This window comes from Thunnus maccoyii, chromosome 19 (assembly GCF_910596095.1).
Source record: "Thunnus maccoyii chromosome 19, fThuMac1.1, whole genome shotgun sequence".
Taxonomy (NCBI): domain Eukaryota; kingdom Metazoa; phylum Chordata; class Actinopteri; order Scombriformes; family Scombridae; genus Thunnus; species Thunnus maccoyii.
The window spans coordinates 25482500-25496388 of record NC_056551.1 but is presented as its reverse complement, the minus strand read 5'-3'; the positions used below and the strand labels follow the sequence as shown (position 1 = coordinate 25496388).

The following is a 13889-nucleotide window of genomic DNA, read 5'->3' as shown; positions in this document are numbered from 1 at the left end:
CTATGTAAACTGTTCTCGGGTCTCTCTTTCATAAAAAGAGAAGATTTCCTGAATAAATAAATAAAGCTTAGATAACTAACCAACTCCTGTTTATACAGATTTAACTCCACGATGAGATTAAAGCAGAACCCTCTGTGTGCACATCAGGACATCTAGAACAGCAGGAAAACGTTCCTTTTGATTATCTGTGATATATTTGATAAAGTCCTGTTTGTTTTCAGTTTGTTTTGGCTGAAACAGAACTTATATCGACTCGTCTGGTTACATCATATCATCAGTTGTCCTGTGTTGGTGCTCAGATGGCCACATCAATTAACACAATCAATCAAACTTTATTTGTATAGCACCTTTCGTACAGGTTAGTGCAATTAAAAGTTCTACAAAGATGAGACTAACAAAATATAAGAAATTAAAAAAGATCAACATGTAATAAAACCAATTAAATACATTTAAAACAAAATAAAATAGGAACTTGATAAAACAGATAAAAGACAATGACAAATAAAATAGAAAAGATGCAATAAAACATTGAATGAATATAATAAAGTAAATGATTAAATGAAAACATTCAAATCAAAAGCTAACAAGGTCGGTTTTAAGTTTATTGTATGTTTAAAGATTATCAACAGTTTCAGCTGCTCTCAGATCTTCAGTATAATCAATTTAAATGTTTAATATGTGACTTTTTTTCCCGCCTATCAGCTGTTCTGGAGTCAGTGTCTCTGGACAAGTTTATTCCTGAAGCTCCGGCCAGCAGCGAGCCGGGCGACATGTCTCCCTGTCGCTCACCGTCGACACCGAGGCATCTACGCTACAGACAGTCAGGAGGTACAAACACACACACACACACACACACACACACACACACACACACACACACACACACAGATACACACTTTATACATACAGTAACAAACTGAGCAGACAGAGTTCTCGTTCATACTGTTTTTAACGTCTTTGCCTCCTCGTCAGTCACGTCAGGGGAGAACTCTCGCTGTACGATGTCTCCGGCCTCTGCGTTCGCCATCGCCACTGCTGCCGCGGGACACAGCAGCTCTCAGGGTGAGCACGGCAAGCCATGAAGGTCAAAAGACACATGTTTGAGGGAGGAACTGTTGTTTTGTTGTAACTTCTACAATCACATAACAATGAAATGCTCTTAAGAGGCAGTTAAGTGGCAGGAATAACATGAAATCTTCTGCAGTAAAGAGTTTGTTATCATCTTAATAGTTTGAGCAATTATTTTCCAGCATCAGTACAGTCTTTTGTTTTGTTTGTCAAAAGTCAGATGAATCAGCAGCTGCAGTGTTATGATTCTGAATATTTCTCGTGTGAGTCAGGAAGCAGATCCCCGTTAATGCGCCACAGTTTTAAAGAAGTTTAAAAAGAACTGGCCATGATAGAGTTAAAGGTGCTGCCTGGATTAATCTTTCTTTTTCTTTTTTTTTTTTTCCTGCTTTAGGTTTTAGTAATTCGGAGAAATCCTGTGACAAAGAATTCATCATCCGCAGAGCTGCTACCAACAGAGTTCTCAATGTGCTGCGACACTGGGTTTCCAAGCACTCCCAGGTGAGTCAACTAGCTGCGTTTCAATCAAGTGAATGTTATTTATTGAGCATGCATGAGAGATCATCAGATATGAAAGCAGGGGGGGAGGTGAAGGCGTGATTAGAGTAGGATAACCCCCCCCCACCGATGGAGTCTAGATGGAGTCTAGATCTTGATGGTGAAGGCAGCGAGCTCCTGGTGAACTCGGACCTGGTGTTGAAGTGGAGAAGATGAGGTGGTGATCAGGAATGAAGAGGAGAGGAGCGAGCTTCCAGATTGCGCTGAAAATGACAACTGACAGCAACAGAGAAGGGAACAGATTTGAAGTTTGACAGCTAAGTCGTGATTGGCAGTTAGAGATCGTGGAGGAATGAATGGTTAAAGATAGTCTTCCTGCCTGAGGCTCCATAATCCCTGAAATTCCAACTCAATGTTCAGGGCTGTCTTCAAGTTTTTACGCATGTTCATGAGCCCTGAAAGTCTGCATCCGACCCGAACCCGGACAATAAACTCGTTAAGCAGCCCTGACAGTGTCTTTGTGTCACCACCCGCCGCGTCGCCTCTCCTGTCACTCTTTCCCCCCGATGGAGGTGCTCTTTGCTCTGCGTGTCTTTTCTCCCACATGCAGAAAGGTCAACATCCTCCCCGGGGATCCTAAAGGACTATCGTTTTCATTGAAGATTATATAAGATGCTATTTTTATACCTGGATGTTGTTGCTTTAAAAATGAATGTTAAGTCTTTTGTCATATTGATAAACACAGTTCTGGGTCAGTGCGGGTCTGCAGACAGTGAAAGCAGTGATTGTGATGAGCAGTTATTTACCCTCAGTGGGTAAATAACCTTTAATATAAACAGCAGTTAGTTTGACAAAACCATTGATTTTGTTTCTTTTAAAAAAAGAAAAAAGCTTCGGAAAACTGTCCTAGAGCTGCAGTGATTAGTTGATTAATTCTCTGATTTTAGCTTCTCAAATGTGACTATTTTCTGGTTTCTTTAGTTCTTTATGACAGTAAACTGAACATCTGGTTTGTGGACAAAACAAGACATTTGAGGATGTTATCTTGGTCTTTGGGTAACACTGATCGACATGTTTAATTTTATAGACCAAACAACTAATCAATTAATCGAGGAAATAATTGATAGATTAATCTATAATGAAGATAACCGTTAGTTGCAGCCTTTAAACTATCTATAAAAACAGTAAACTGAGTTTTGGTTGTATTACTCTTCACTGTGCACATTTTCATCAGATCTTACTTTGGTAACGTTTTATTTACAGCCTGTAAATTACCGTTAAATATTTTATACATACAGGATAAGAAAAAAGAATCCTGCACACCGTCCATCACTTGAACTCACTATATTAACAACATTTTGGCCCTCAGACCTTCAGTTCATTAAGATAAAAGCTGCCAAACAGAGGATGCCAGCAACACTAAATTAAGGTCAATTAATGAGCTCTTCCAGTTTTAAACAAGCACAGTCAATTTATAAATATTTTGAGAAGTAAGTTCATGTCTGAGAATTTTGTCCAGGTGCGTCATCTCATATTCTTTATTATTAATGCCTTAAATAAACTTAATAAATACCAGATATCTGTTTGTATACAGATGCTGTTTCAGGCTTTGTGTGTCATTTCTTTGCTTCTGTTTTTGTCTACAAGATGATGTAATTGTTTTGTGCAGTACATGCAAAAGTAAAAATACACCACCTGGTTTAAATGTCCTTTAGAGGGCGTCCTTTCCACGTGCACAGCAGTCACTGTGACTGTAAACGATTAGGAGTTTGGGGGATGGGACTTTTTTTTATAAACCTTTAGAAATATATAGTCTATGTATTTGTCATGTCAATTATTATTATTTAAAAATATACATAATTATTATCAGTATTAAATCAAGCAAGACATCTCTGAATATAGACTTTTATAAGACAATCTTAGATATTCTGCTCAAGTTAGTGTTTCTGTAAGTGTGAAACTATAATCATAGATATAAATGTCACTCAGCTGTTACATTTACAAACATCCAGTTGATTTTAGACTGATCGCTCCGACTTTGACCATCTTTAAATCCAGTTTAAAGACTTTTATATTCTGCACTGTCTCTGACTGAACCTTAACTACTCCTCAATAACCATCTTACATCTTCACCTCTCCTGTGTTTATGTCTCTGTTCTAACTTTTTGTATTTCTCTTACAATTTTAATCTTTTAAATGTGCATTTTAACATTTTATGCTGTTTTTCTTTATTAATGTTTGAATGCATTATGTAAAGCACCTTGAATTACCCTCATGTATGAAATGTGATATATAAATAAACTCGTCTTGCTTTAATAGTTAATAAATGTGTTTATCTATCAGGACTTTGACATGAACAGTGAGCTGAAGATGGGGGTGATCGGACTCTTGGAAGAGGTGCTACGAGATCCAGACCTGATGCCTCAAGAGAGGAAAGCTACATCAAACATATTAAGGTACAGTCGTCACTCTAAAACCTCATCCATCCATCCATCCATCCATCCATCCATCCATCCATCCATCCATCCATCCATCCATCCATCCATCCATCTGTAGTGTTCGGTAAAGTAAATGGAACAAAAGTAATAAAAATATAAACTTTTGGAGCCATTTTAAACAGATCAAATCTTTTGGTGACTTTTATGAAAAGATTTTGTCAATTTAATTGTTGTTTTAATTGTTTGTCGTATTTCATCATCGTGTATATCCAATTTTAATTATTCAGTCTTATCATCTAGAAGCTGCTTTAATCTGGTTTTGTTTTAAAGTTGTTTTAAGTTTAAATTTTACATTTCTAATAAATTATTTTTGTTCTGATTTTATATAAATAATAATAAAAAAGATGTAAATTTAAACATACAAAATATATCTACAGTACCAAAAGCTTGGACACACTTTCTCATTGAATTGAATGAGAAGTTGTGTCCAAACTTTTGACTGGTACTGTAGATACTGTCTATAGAAAAATGTACATTTAAACAGAAGCCACACGTAGTGCCTAAAAACTACTCAACTCTGTAACCGCTGACTCTAAACTTCATCTTATGGTCTTCTCATGAATGCAAATAATCTTGCTTTTACTTTGACAAACTTACATTATTCATTTCTAGTTGACATTGCGGGTGTATGTGATGTGCTGTTGTGTGTAGCTTTGTATTTTGTATTATGTGATTTTTGCTGTTTGTTATTGTGCTGTTATATGTTTTATTGTAAAGGCCTGCAGATGAAAATTAGCTTTAAGCTAATTCTGGTGCAGTACAGTACAGTTTAACACTTTACATGGTCCCAATAAGTACATAAATACAAAATACAATGTGCAGTATGTTATTTTTTTTATAGTGTTCATGGGTACCATTATGAGTACTACAGTAGTACTATGGTCACTTGATGTAACAGTATCTGTTTTGCTCTTCAGTGCCCTTTCTCAAGAAGAACAAGACGACGCTCAGCTGAAGATAGAAGACATATTACAAATGGTTAGTATTGCTGCACGTTTATTACCACACGCAACTTAACAAAAGGGATTCAGTTATAAAAATTTCACTCATAAAACACACAGTATTTGTAGCGAGTAAACCTTTTAAGCCATTGTTAAAACAATTTATCTCCTGATTATGGAACAGAAAAGCTGTCCCCTCCTACACTTCATCGTGGTAAGAATAACGTTCATGTTATGAAGAAGTTCCTCCCTTAATGAAGCTGTAATTAAACGTAGTGTCACAACCCTCATTAAAACATCTACAGTCATAGCTGGATTCCAAATTAGTTAACTTAGTGTCTATGTGGTATTGTAGTTATTTGAAATAGTTTTTTTACATTTTGTACTCATTAAATTGTACTTATAAAAATGAAAAAAATGAAATTATGTGTGTGTTTGTGTGTTTCCAGGCGGAGAGTCCTAAAGCGGAGTGTTTTGAGACTCTCTCAGCCATGGAGCTGGCAGAACAGATCACACTACTGGATCACATCGTTTTCAGGAGTATTCCCTACGAGTGAGTACATCAAACCCAGTCTGAGTTTGGTTTATTGCCAAAATAGGTTCACACATACAAGGAATTTGCCTCGTGGTGTTGTAGCGCATAACAAAAAATACAAGGTAAGACTAGAGAATACAACTACCACAAGTCAAGTAATCGTAAAAAAAAATATATAAATTAACAATAAAAATATGTAAAATAAATTACAAACTGAAGAGCTGCTAGAATTTAAAATGGAGAGAGTGTAATGTTCACAATGTAAACAGTACATGCAAATGTGCAAATACTAATAAATGCAGAATTGCGTTAATGATACTGTAAATGTGGTAAAGCTCATCTAACATGAAACACCATATTATAAAAGACACAATAGGCAATGTAAAAGTGATGACAGACCAAAGGATTGGTTTATAATTTTAATATACAATTGAGAAGTGAGATTATTACATTTTCTCATGTTCTTTTGCTATTGTTGAGAAGCCCCACTGGTCTTCTCTACCCTGTTTCATCCCCAAGAAGGTAAATCTCTGTGTCTTGCAGTAAACAGGACATGTTGGGGGGTCGAAGGCCACATATGGCTTGAGACTCTTCCTTGATTTGTGTCTTTAGGTGATGTGGCTCTTAGTTAACATACATGTGCATGTAAATGTATATCTCTTGGCTCTTTGCTATTGGCTGTAATCCATAAGATAATATACATTGACCAATCACAGATCATTTCTCTGTTTCCTCTCCAACTATAATAGGATAGGGTTGCTTTCTGCTCGCTGAGACGAATTGTGTGTTTTGTGTTTTCAGACAATTTCCACTACAGCAGCTTAGAGATAAACATTTCATTTAATTAATTTGATTGTTATTTATTTATCGACTATGAAACCACACCCACAGATGATGTGGTAAATAATATTAACTCTATTACAAGATAAACCATTTGATTAGAGTAAATTGGTAGAAGTAAAACTGTAACATGTCACAGTCTGATATATTGTAGCTTATCCTCCACTGTCATCCAAAAAACTTAATTAAACACATAATTGCATTGGATGACATATTCCGTCACAGTGAATATGGCGAACACACCGAGTTACTGAAGTTAAATAGATGAAAGACTTGGCATACATCAGGTTAATGTGTGAACCGCTACCATGCAGGTCATGACACGTGGACTAGGGTTGAATAACAGGACTTGAGATCTTGGTATGTCCTGGGAATTCTCGCCAAAATGTGTTGTTGTTTTCTGGGAAAAATGCCCGCAGGTTCCCGGGAATTTCAACGTGTGTGTGCTTGTGTTGTCTGCATGCACCTGCGTGCTCACACTTTGAAGTATATCATACATAGAGGCTTCCGCACAACTGTGTATGACCTTTATCCTGCCTTTATTGCAGTAATACAACAACTTTTGGATCAACTTCAGCTGCTTTTATTTCTTCAAATTATTTTTCATGTTAAAATGGCAATTTAAACTGTACACATATGGTTGTTCTACTAAAAATATTACCACATAATCAAACTAATATGAAAGAATAATATCAGAAAACTAGAATAAATATGATATTATGATTCCTTAATGATTAATGAAAATCTAGATTTGTGTTTTTTTTTAATTGTACTTCATATATGATGAGAAATTCAAAGAAACCCAGGAAAAGAGTGATACCTTCTCAGGAAGGGAGAGCAGCTATAATCAATATCTTTATAATCATGTGTTGAATGGCAAACAAATGATAATGTTGCTCCTTAACTGCTGGAAGTGGAAATAAGCAACTGTTTGCAAAAAGTTAAATATTTCAAGTTAAAAGGTGGCGATTCGCAACTTGTTTCTGCTGAAAACAAGTGGATAAAAAGTTATTGCAGGTGTAATGTGGGCAAACAGTGAGTCTGACTGTACTGGGTGATGTTTTGTATCCTGCAGGGAGTTCCTCGGTCAAGGCTGGATGAAGGTCGACAAGACGGAGAGAACTCCGTACATCATGAAAACCAGCCAGCACTTTAATGATGTAAGACTCCCCATCATGTGTCAATGTGATAAAGTACCTTGATTTCTGTTTTTTTTTATTAACTGGATCAGCCAAGCATATACATTTCTATCTGGTTATTTTACCTATAAACTAAACTAAATTGAATTTCTAGAAAAGTCATCATATCATGATGAATATTGATATTGTCATACAGTCTCTTTTGAGATTTATATCAGTGGTTGACACCAAAGTCAGAAGTTTTTTCAAGAGACTGACATAACAAGACTTCACATACTGTACAAATACAATAAAATCACACTCTTTATATACCGCTTGTAAATGCTAAATAGGGGGATTTGAAGTGTTACTCTTGAATCAACATCTCTAAAACTGTTTTAACAAAAATTTAACATTGTTAGACTGCATTAGTTTTATGTAGGTTTACCTAATAAACTGGCAGCTGAGAGTAGAGTATTTGCTGATGAGGAGAAAAATCTCTTTTTGTGGTCTTTGTAACATTGAAGTCTCCCTCTGATCCTCTCACCACAGATGAGTAACCTTGTGGCGTCTCAGATCATGACCCACACTGACGTGGGCTCCAGGGCCAGCTCCATAGAGAAGTGGCTGGCAGTGGCCGATATCTGTCGCTGCCTCAACAACTATAACGGAGTGCTGGAGATCACCTCCGCTCTCAACCGCAGCGCCATCTACAGGCTGAAGAAGACCTGGGCCAAAGTCTGCAAACAGGTTGGAATCCATTCTCAAAAAAGGTTGTTAAAAATATAACTTCCTCTCTGTACAAAACTCAAGATTTTGTTGTTTTCTAGACAAAGTCGCTCATGGACAGGCTGCAGAAGACTGTGTCCTCAGAGGGGAGGTTCAAGAATCTCAGAGAGACGCTGAAAAAGTAAATACTTCTGATTCCCAGCAAAAAGTAGACTGATAAATGTGTAAATCCAGTTTCTTAAAATCAGTCTAATATTATGTGTAATGCGCTGTGTTTATGTGTGTGTAGCTGTAACCCTCCATGTGTCCCGTACCTGGGCATGTACCTCACTGACCTGGCTTTCATTGAAGAAGGAACACCCAACTTCACTGAGGAGGGCCTGGTCAACTTCTCCAAGATGAGGATGGTAAAGATATGCACTTTCCCTGCTCCTGTTCTTTTATAATCCTAATTTAGACATAAATTGACTGTTTGCTAAACTCCTCCCCTGAACAGTGAATGTCCAATCATAACTTTACAACCATGACAGAGCACTGCAAGCCAAGGTTTGGATACGTGGTACTTGGTACTTTGGTACTTTTTAGAGTACTTCTACTTTATTTTGACTTTTAAAACTCTATTTTGAGAGTTTTAAGGGTGGTGTCTTTGTTTATCTTTTCCAAAACCAAATACACATGAGCAAAGAAGTGGATTTAACAGTGCGTTTATCTGCTCCAGTGTAAGCTGCAAGTGTTACCGTGTCTGGCTAACTATACAACCTACATTAGTGACAGAATTTTACTTCCATGGATCACATCATTAACTAATTATCATTACATTAGTTTGTGCGGTTAAAAAAAGTTCAGCCCCAGCTAATGTTATACCATTACATTTGCCAATCACACAGGTTCGTCCTCACCCTAAAATAATTTTCGTAACCTTAAAAATGAATACACACAGTTTGAAAGTATGAATATGTATATATATATATATATATATATATATATATATATATAAAAAAATCTTGCATTTTTACTTACAATGCTAGGACTGACTAGCTCTATCTGGAAATACAAGAATAGTGCAGTCTTCAACATGGATCATCAACTAGCAACGATGCTAACTTTTAGCCTGGGACATGTAGCTTTAGCCTCAGTTTTTAGCATGATATCATGTAGGCATCAGGACAATATTTAAGACTTTTTACAAGATTTTTCTTTTACAACAAGTCTGTGGGAAGCATCTTTACTTTTTACTTTTTATAACCTTTAATATACCAGGACATTATCTGTTTTACAATAGAGACCTGGCCAAAATGGCAGCATTAACTCTTTCTCTCTCTGTCCCTGCTTTCTCAGATTTCTCATATTATCCGTGAGATTCGTCAGTTCCAGCAAGCACCTTACAGGATAGAGCACCAACCAAAGGTGTGTCTAATAAAATGCTTGCAACTCCCTTTACCATTACATTATTTTTGCAATATGAAGTGAGTAGAATTACCTTTTAACACAAAATATCTTCTCCATCCTCTTCTTTTTACCTTTTTCCAGGTGACTCAGTTCCTCCTGGATAAGACGCTGGTGATGGATGAAGATACCCTCTATGAACTCTCACTGAAGATCGAACCTCGAGTACCACCCGGCTAATTCTAACTTCATTTCATGCACAAACATATTCACACAGACACAATATACATAATTTCTAGCTACCAGTATCGACATGCATTAACCGAACTTGAGATTCATTCCTAATAAAGCAGGGGTTGTTACATAATACACCACCAGTTTATTGTGCTTAGGAAACTCAGGAGAAAACGTGCCTTGTTGTATGAATACCTGATGTGTAGGATTTAGTAAACAGAATGGACTGTATAACACACACAACTCTTTGCCATACAATCGTACAGTTATGACTGTAGAGACAACCATGTTAGCTTCTAAACATGGGACTAGAAAGTAACCAGTTGCTGCTATCATACTGTAAATACCAAACAATCTGCCTCTGTAGTCTTGCACATAAACATTGTCAGATAACTTTTACTTTATTTGTATTATCATGTCCGGATTAACCTGCTTGGGGGACAAAAATGATCTGCTGGGCCTCTATTAACCCCTTCCTTCCCCTCTCTGTGCATTGTATGCATTTCTATGCTGGAATATTACAAAGCCCTGGGTTTGCTGTGTGGCGGTTTGATTAAACACAAATTAATTTTAGGAATATGCACTGTGTAAGCACAGCATTTGCATAGGATGCATTCAGAGAAGTGAATGCTATATTCCAAGATGGCACCCCAGTCATTCCAATAAAACTTGCCCACTGAGTATGTTTATATGCGCACTATTATCCTGGTTATGATCATGAGTTTTGAGTATCCAAAAGTTATTTGTTGCACATGTAAACATCATATCCTGGTTTCAGACACCTGGATAAGCTACTGTACCTGAACTATGCCCACAGAAACCAACATGATGTAGCATGTAAACAGCTGGTCCAGGTTTCTGAAAGTGAAATTAGGCTGAGATGTTGAGAAATCAAGACACAACTGGACACAGATGATCAGAAACCTGGATACTCTTAGAATCATGTACACAGGAATATTAATAACCATGTTTCTCAAGTTCCATGTAAACACCATATAAATACCAGGCTAAGATTCAAAAACAGGATACCAATGTGCATGTAAACATACTTACTGGGAGCCAAAAATATCCTTCAGGCCTCCATGTCTTTGGGCCTATAGAGTGGGCCTACATGTTTTATGGCTATTTGAGAGCAGCAAAATTGAGCTCTATACACAGCACCGATATATTTTCATCTTATGAAGTCGATGTTGTCTATACATACATCCAGTGACATTAGCATTCATATGCCATCTTTGTCTTGTCTGTCTACTGGGCAGGCAGGGTGCAGCAGGGTTATCTGAGGTTGCTTTTTTGCTGGAAACAAGGTTGGTAATAGCAGTGAGACTGACCCAGATAAGTGGCATTCTTTATGCCTATTACTAGAGATACATAGTAGAGAGATGAGGAATGAAGGGAAAGAGCTAGAGATGCAACAAAGGTCACCAGCCAGATTGGAACTGGATACGTTGCAGCTCAAAGGTCAAAGCTTCAAACTTGTGGAGCGCTCTAGTAGCTGAATGGTTACAACGCATGCCACATAATCTGGTTCGACTCCTGCTAGCAACCTTTGTTGCATGTCATGCCCCCCCTCTCTTCCCTTGTTTCCTGTCTGCGTATATACTATCAGCTGTCCAATAAAGGCAAAAAATACTTCTTAAAAAAAAAAAAAAAGCTTTAAACTTGTATGCCAGCAGGCTGCCCCACCAAGAAGTAAAGTTGCAGGCTGTAAAACCACAACATTTAGCTCAAAGGTGTTAAAGTGCATCGTAGAGCTGAGGGGAAATGCAGGAACGGGTGATCATTCTCTGTGGTTTTGTCACAAAGAGGGCTTTTGGGGGGTTTTGATGCACATAAATGTTCAGATGTGAGCTGTCAGTGTGAGTTGTCAGTTGAGTTTTACTTACAGCTCCAGACTTGAAGCACAGTATCCGCTGAAATAATTAGGTCTTAAAACTAGATTTTAAATGGCATGAAAATATTCTTTATTGGACCAAATGGCTTGAATTGTGATAATACAAACCATAATTTCAGGGTATTTTCAACACTCAGAAAGTGTGTTAAATGTTTTAGAGTTTCTTTTATAATGATATGGGTGGAAAAGTCTTTTTGGTGTCACTTGACCTGCAATTCTGACTGTGGTCACTACACCAAAATATCCTCACAGCTCAGCTCAGCACTGTTCTGGGGGCTTGAAGCACAGTATCAGCAGAAATAATGAAGGTCTTACAACTAGATTGTGACAGAAACACCCTCTTCAAGACAGGGCTTGCAGATCAGGTTGTAAAGCACCTTAATACCTTAATTTCAGCTGATATTCCAATATTCCCAAATTGCATGAAATTACCACAAGCCAACTGCCACACAGAGAACCCGGGGTTTTTGGGGACCCTGGTGGTCTGGAGCCCTGGGACATTTGCCTGTTTTGTCCAGTTGGTAATCCAGCTTTGTGTATGATGGACTTGTATGTGTGTGTGTCAAAACATGCTGGGTTTCCTCGACAGCTGTAGTACAGTTCAAATATTTTATCTACCTTAATACTTACTGACTGGTTTGTTTCTTGGTGTTGTTGATACTCACATGATGTCAGGCTTCACTCCAATATTTTTATATCTTTACTCATCTGTTAAACTAAAGGTTTATGTTGTTGCAGTTGTTATTGTATTATATTTGCATGTTACAGCAAAAAAAATGTAGTTTACACACATTCCAAATCTGAATATATGCTCATGGCAGATTTAGGATATTGTTATCTTTCTTGACAATCAAAAGCATGTCAGCTGAAAATCATGTCTTTTCAGTTTTATAATATTAGCAATTTTGTACACAAAGCTTTCTGATTTTAAATCCTCTTCATTTGTGCTCTTTTTTAAAAAAGAGAATGGGTCTAAAAGGTTTCTTACATGCTACAACATCCTACAGTTACATTTCTTTTACATGTATCACTATTATTTTAAGTTCCTTGTCAATGTGGTCATTTAATCATATTCATGTTTTAAACCTTGTTGACTGTATTAGTAAAATAGTAATATCTTTGCAGTATTCATTTGTAAAGAATGTCAATAGACTCTAAACTTGTTCATAGCATGAATATAGCATGATCTCCCCTCTTCAAATAACTGCTGTCCTTGTAGTTGACTGTTACTGAGTTTTATTAGGTTTATTCATTTATTTTGGCTCCTTCCTGATGTCAGGAATCTTTTAAAACTTAAATGCATTAGCTTACAATACCCTTGCTTTCCTACATTGCTGTATACTTTTGAAATTCCAGTTTTGCTGTTGTATTTTTCCATGCATTTCACGGTGTAATGTACATATATTTACACACTCCAGGCTTAAAAATAAAAGCAAAAAAGAAAATTATAAAGTAGTTGTAAATCCTTTTTTTGGTGAGTAGAGATGGAGATATGATAGCCCTAAGAGCTCAACACACTGCAACCTAAGAAAACACATACAAGGAGACAAAACACAGGCAACTGAACATCTTCTTACTCCTCTTCATGGTATTTCTTGGTGGCAGGGTGGTCAGAGCATTCACATTGTTGGGAACCCTTCTGCATCTTCAGCAGGTATGTTAGGATCACAGGCATTTTGCCCTGTAGCCTGTATACCTCACCTGAGTGGGGCAGCAAAGACTAAATTAGCCTTCACCTGCAGAAGGCTCTGGTCAATCACAACCATCTTGAGCTAGTCTCAGCTGACATGGCTATCTCCCCAGAGGCTTTCTTCAGTTGTTTGGGTTCCAAACCTATCCTTTTTAAGAAATAGCACATTGATGTTGCTGAGAAGCAGCGGCAACTGACTTAAATGGGGAATAAGGCTGCGTTCCATCCTTTGACAAGAGCCTCATCAATCATATCCTGGTACTTGGCTTTTTTCAGTTGGTGAGAGAGGGCTAGCCTGGCCTCCCAGGCACTGTGAGTTTGACTACTAAGATGGTTTTTGTGCTCCTCGATAGAAGAACCATTTCTGGTCGAAGTGAGGTTACTGCCACCTCTTCTGGAAAGACAAGTCTCTTCTTATGGTCCATGTGTATCTCCCAGTCAAAAGCTTGATGCAGAAT

The 13889-nt window shown here is 37.3% G+C and overlaps 1 protein-coding gene across 2 annotated transcripts in view; it reads left to right on the top strand.

Moving 5' to 3' along the window:
- The window catches only part of rasgrf2a (Ras protein-specific guanine nucleotide-releasing factor 2a), a 45189-nt gene extending 32000 nt beyond the window's left edge, over positions 1–13189 (top strand). For both annotated transcript variants that reach the window (XM_042394757.1, XM_042394756.1), the window contains 12 exons: positions 703–828; positions 973–1062; positions 1463–1569; positions 3910–4022; positions 4982–5042; positions 5455–5558; positions 7456–7540; positions 8051–8248; positions 8329–8408; positions 8517–8634; positions 9566–9634; positions 9758–13189. In XM_042394757.1, coding sequence (XP_042250691.1) covers positions 703–828; positions 973–1062; positions 1463–1569; positions 3910–4022; positions 4982–5042; positions 5455–5558; positions 7456–7540; positions 8051–8248; positions 8329–8408; positions 8517–8634; positions 9566–9634; positions 9758–9853 — 1247 coding nt within the window. In that variant the 3' untranslated portion in view covers positions 9854–13189. The remainder of the gene's footprint in view (positions 1–702; positions 829–972; positions 1063–1462; positions 1570–3909; positions 4023–4981; positions 5043–5454; positions 5559–7455; positions 7541–8050; positions 8249–8328; positions 8409–8516; positions 8635–9565; positions 9635–9757) is intronic.
- The last annotated feature ends 700 nt before the right edge of the window (positions 13190–13889 follow it).